We start from the raw sequence: 4,471 nt of genomic DNA, 5'->3' as shown, positions 1-4,471 counted from the left end.
GTTTGGTATGAAACCCGTGAGCTGGTCAGCATCATTAAATGAGTTATAGCACGTTCTGGTTCTATGGTGTTGTTGTTGTTAGCTGTGTCGCTCTATTGCGCATACATGGAGGAATGTCTCATGTTTATTTCAGCATCTGTAAGCTCACGACCATGCAAGGTATTTGCACCGTGCCGAGAATTGGCCCAGCGTTTTCGAATTAGTCACTCCCGCGTAACAACCAACATCGAATTGTTGATAATTCCAAGATGCCAGATGAACTGTGTTTTGTTTATGTTGATTCCTCAGGTGACTATTCTGAATACCCTTTCCACATGTTCACCATCCGACTGGCTTTCGTTCTCACAGGTTTCAGCATGGTATGTAGGCCGTGATTGTGACTGTCCTGAAATGTTCGATAGGACTCAATGGCGACCCCTGGAGGTCATATTTGTCCCCAAACCTGGTTGCTCTAGATACTTGGGGCGGCTGGTGCCGCGTGATTTGTAGTAGCATCCAGTGGTATTTGAAGAAAGTCTTGTAGTGTATGTACCTGAGCACGAGCTCAGTGTTTCATATCCATTAAGGTGGGGTGATACACGCACATATACCTTTGAGCTTGATATGTATCAGCATGCAGAGGTACTTGGAGACACTGCCTGTGTGGGTGTGCACTGGGATGTGTGAGCTGATGATGCGTTGATATAGGCGACGATTCGAAATGGGTTTCTGATAGGAATTACGTGCGAGTGAGTGCAAAAGGCGCCAGTGATCTGATTGTTTCGCGTGATAGCAACTACTCGCATTTGCAGTGTATACAGCTCTGCTTAGTTGCATTTCATATTGTATCGTGCCCCGTGTCCATCAAAGTACAGAGAGGTTGGCCCCATTTGGCGAGTACTATTCGCGGCTGTTGCCATCACGCGGCAGTTGTTATACTGTGTGGTACGCTACACTCAATCATACCCAGATGCGCCCCAGCCAGGTAAAGCAAGTGCACACTCGAGTACTACCACTGCCCTGAGACCCCACTCCTCGTGTTATTTCTCCCGGTTAGGTTATATGTTATTCTTATTTGTATTAGTATAGTTCTCTTTCTGTTGTTTGTCTGTCCATTGACAAATAGATACGCTCCAAGGGATGGGTGCTCCCTATTATTTGTATTAGTATAGTTCTGCTCCTGTTGTTTGACTGCCCATTGACAAGTAGATACGCTCCAAGGGATGGGTGTTCCCTATTATTTGTATTAGTATAGTTCTCTTTCTGTTGCTTGTCTGCCCATTGACAAGTAGATACGCTCCAAGGGATGGGTATTCCCTATTATTTGTATTAGTATAGTTCTGCTTCTGTTGTTTGACTGCCGATTGACAAGTAGATACGCTCCAAGGGATGGGTGTTCCCGTCACCTCTAATTGTCTCCGCCAATAGTGTCTCGCCCCACAGCAGTCCCAGCTGATCTGTTCGTCCCAGTCAGGTGTTGAAGTGCTTGCTGTTGATCTGTGGGGGAGAGACCTTCTTTGTGTGTAGAGTCTACTGGGGGCGTAGTAAGTATGTATGCGCTTGTTTATTGTTGTACTAGCTACCTGTCTGCATTTCTTAAACATATTGGCTCTGGATTGGTTCCGGGTCGAGGGCTGCTGACCGGTTTAGACCCGTTGAAGAGGCATATAACCCGTTGTGTTGTGCGTGGTAGTCGGCCATCAGGTTTGAAGTGTTTGTCCTTGCTTCCAAATCTCGGACACGTGAACTTGGAATGCCCTCTGACATCCAAGTGTCACCAAAAAGAGGCAGTGCGTACCTACCAGCTATATGCAAGATGATGTTTTAGGGGTTAAGACCCTAAAACCCTAGGTTGTACACTGGTACTCAATCAATATTCAAAGTGGCTCTACCTCACCGACCCTCTACAACTGCCTTATACCCACCCACATCGGACATATCGCTATGTCGCACTCTTACTATCCATGATACCTACCAACACCCCTCACACTGATCCTCTACAACTGCGTTATACCACCCACATCGAACATATCGTTATGTCGCACTCTTACCATCCATAATACCTACCAACACCCCTCACACTGATCCTCTACAACTGCCTTGTACCCACCCACATCGAACATATCGCTATGTCGCACTCTTACCATCCACAATACCTACCAACACCCCTCACACTGATCACTTATCATCTCCATCCATCCCCTCCCACCCCAGGAAGCCTACGTCCAAATGGAACTGGACGACGGCCTGCCATCAGAGCTGATGATTTTGTTTGCTGTGAGCTCTACTAGTCTGATTGCCGTCAATCTGTTTGCCCTGCTGTGCTCGGTCAGCCTGCTACCAACCATCAATGCCTACAAGTATGTGTGATTCTGTTCCAACCGATGTCTATGACTACTATAGGTATGTGCTGTATCTGATTACTATAATTATGTGCTGTATATGATTGATCAGGATGTGTGATTCTGCAATCGTTGTCTATGATTGCTATAAATAAGTGCTGTATATGATTGCTATCAGTATGTGTGATTCTGTTCCAACCGTTGTCTATGACTACTATAAGTATGTGCTGTATATGATTGCTATCAGTATGTGTGATTCTGTTCCAACCGTTGTCTATGACTACTATAAATAAGTGCTGTATATGATTATTATAATTATGTGCTGTATATGACTACTATAATTATGTGCTGTATATGATTACTATAATTATGTGCTGTATATGATTGATCAGTATGTGTGATTCTGTTACAATCGTTAACTATGATTGCTATAAATAAGTGCTGTATATGATTGCTATTGGTATGTGCGATTCTGTTCCAATCGCTGTCTTATGATTCCTGTAAACAAGTGCTGTACGTGATTCCTATTGATTCCGTTTCAATCGTTGTCTATGATTACTACAAGTATGTGCTGTATATGATTGCTATCAGTATGTGGGATTCCGTTTCAATCGTTGTCTGTGATGCCTATCAGTATGCGAGGGGTTGTTTCAAGTGTTATCTGTGGTGTGTTTTCAAGTTCACAGAAGTGTCAGGTAGTACCACACACAATGGCAGTCATACGACTGCTGTGTGCCGTGCATAGAAATAAACGTTTGAACGTTAACGCACATCAATGCAACGCTTTCACATGGATGCTCGGGTCACCGGGTGGTACGACAAATGCCGTCCGTTAGGTAAGTTAGATATCTAATCCTGCACACAACACTTAGATCCCGCTTGCAACCAGCACACCCACTCTTTGGAATAATCATAGACTTACTGTCTACGGCATTTGCTCACCTAGAGTCTATCATAGAGATCAGAGTCCACTCTTGGGTCTGCACCGGATCCCGCGTGTAGTTGTGCTTGGCTGTCAACCGAGGATGGTTGTCTGCTCATGTTTACCTATGCTTGTCTTCATTTCATTATGTTTACCTACTTTTTTCCTGCGTTTAATTACGTTTACCTACTCGTATTGCATATTCCTGTGAACTGTTGTCCCGCATTCTAGTGGCAGTATGGGAAGAGCCCCCTGCGTACATCTATATCGGCAACATTTCGCCCACAATCTCAAGCCGTCACTTAGATACACCGCCTGTCCCAAGAAATGGGTTCGGAATCTATTGGCGTCACCACTAGAACGCCACTAGACCTACCTACCAATTGTTTTTTCTCTTTTCATTTTTTAGTCCAGTATTGCCTCCATAGCAACCGGTTTTTCTCTCTCTCATCTTATACTGTCCGGTATTGTCTTCATAGCAACCAATTGTTTTATCGTTCATCTTTTACTGTGCAGTATTGTTTCCATAGCAACCAACTATTTTTTCTTCCATACTTCACAGTATAGTCTCCTCGCGAAGGGCAAAGGAAGGTCAGCCGCAAATGCCCCCACAGCTGTCGCCACACAAACGGTTCAAGCGCTACATAGTCACTGCGTGGGTGGCCAGCGTGGTTCTGGGCATTCAGCTGTTCCTGTTCCAGGTTATTGTAGTCACGTAAGTACTGCTGAAGTGGTTCCTTATCCTCAATGTGTGTAATAGCATGTACCATACATGTACATGCGCTTGTGTGTGTTGTACAATGTACCATGCACGTACATGCGCGTGTAAGTATATGCTTAGTCACGGCGTGGGTGGCCAACGTGATTCTGGGCATTCAACTGTTCCTGTTGCAGGTTATAGTAAACATGTGCTTCTGTCCACCCGATTCTTCTCATATACCGACGATGTTGACCAAAACGTTACGTATATGAAAGTCGAGATATATGCGTTCTTACTGAACTAGAGGCCGGTGTAATTTGGCCTTCCATCTGTTTCTGTTGAGATTATTATAGTCTCATACGCGTTGCTCATCTCTTTTTCGCATGGAAAACGTGCGTTAGAATGTAAGTTGGCTTAGAGAGTGTCAAGTATTCGCTTTAACACTATGCGGCATGTACGTGTGATTCTGGACCTCTAGCAGGTTCGGTTCGAGAATATAATGGTCGCTGATTCTATATATGAACATAA

At 44.5% G+C, this 4,471-nt stretch overlaps 1 protein-coding gene across 1 annotated transcript; it reads left to right on the top strand.

The window, feature by feature from the left end:
* Positions 1-3,805: 3,805 nt before the first annotated feature.
* On the top strand, positions 3,806-3,962 carry SARC_03573 (hypothetical protein; the record flags this gene model as incomplete). Its single annotated transcript, XM_014302639.1, has 1 exon — positions 3,806-3,962. A coding segment is annotated over one exon (157 nt), but the record flags the coding sequence as incomplete, so codon positions are not given.
* Positions 3,963-4,471: the final 509 nt, after the last annotated feature.

The sequence above is a fragment of the Sphaeroforma arctica genome (assembly GCF_001186125.1).
Source record: "Sphaeroforma arctica JP610 unplaced genomic scaffold supercont1.184, whole genome shotgun sequence".
Lineage (NCBI taxonomy): Eukaryota > Ichthyosporea > Ichthyophonida > Sphaeroforma > Sphaeroforma arctica.
The sequence above is the reverse complement of the archived record's forward strand: the minus strand, read 5'-3'. Positions and strand labels throughout refer to the sequence as shown.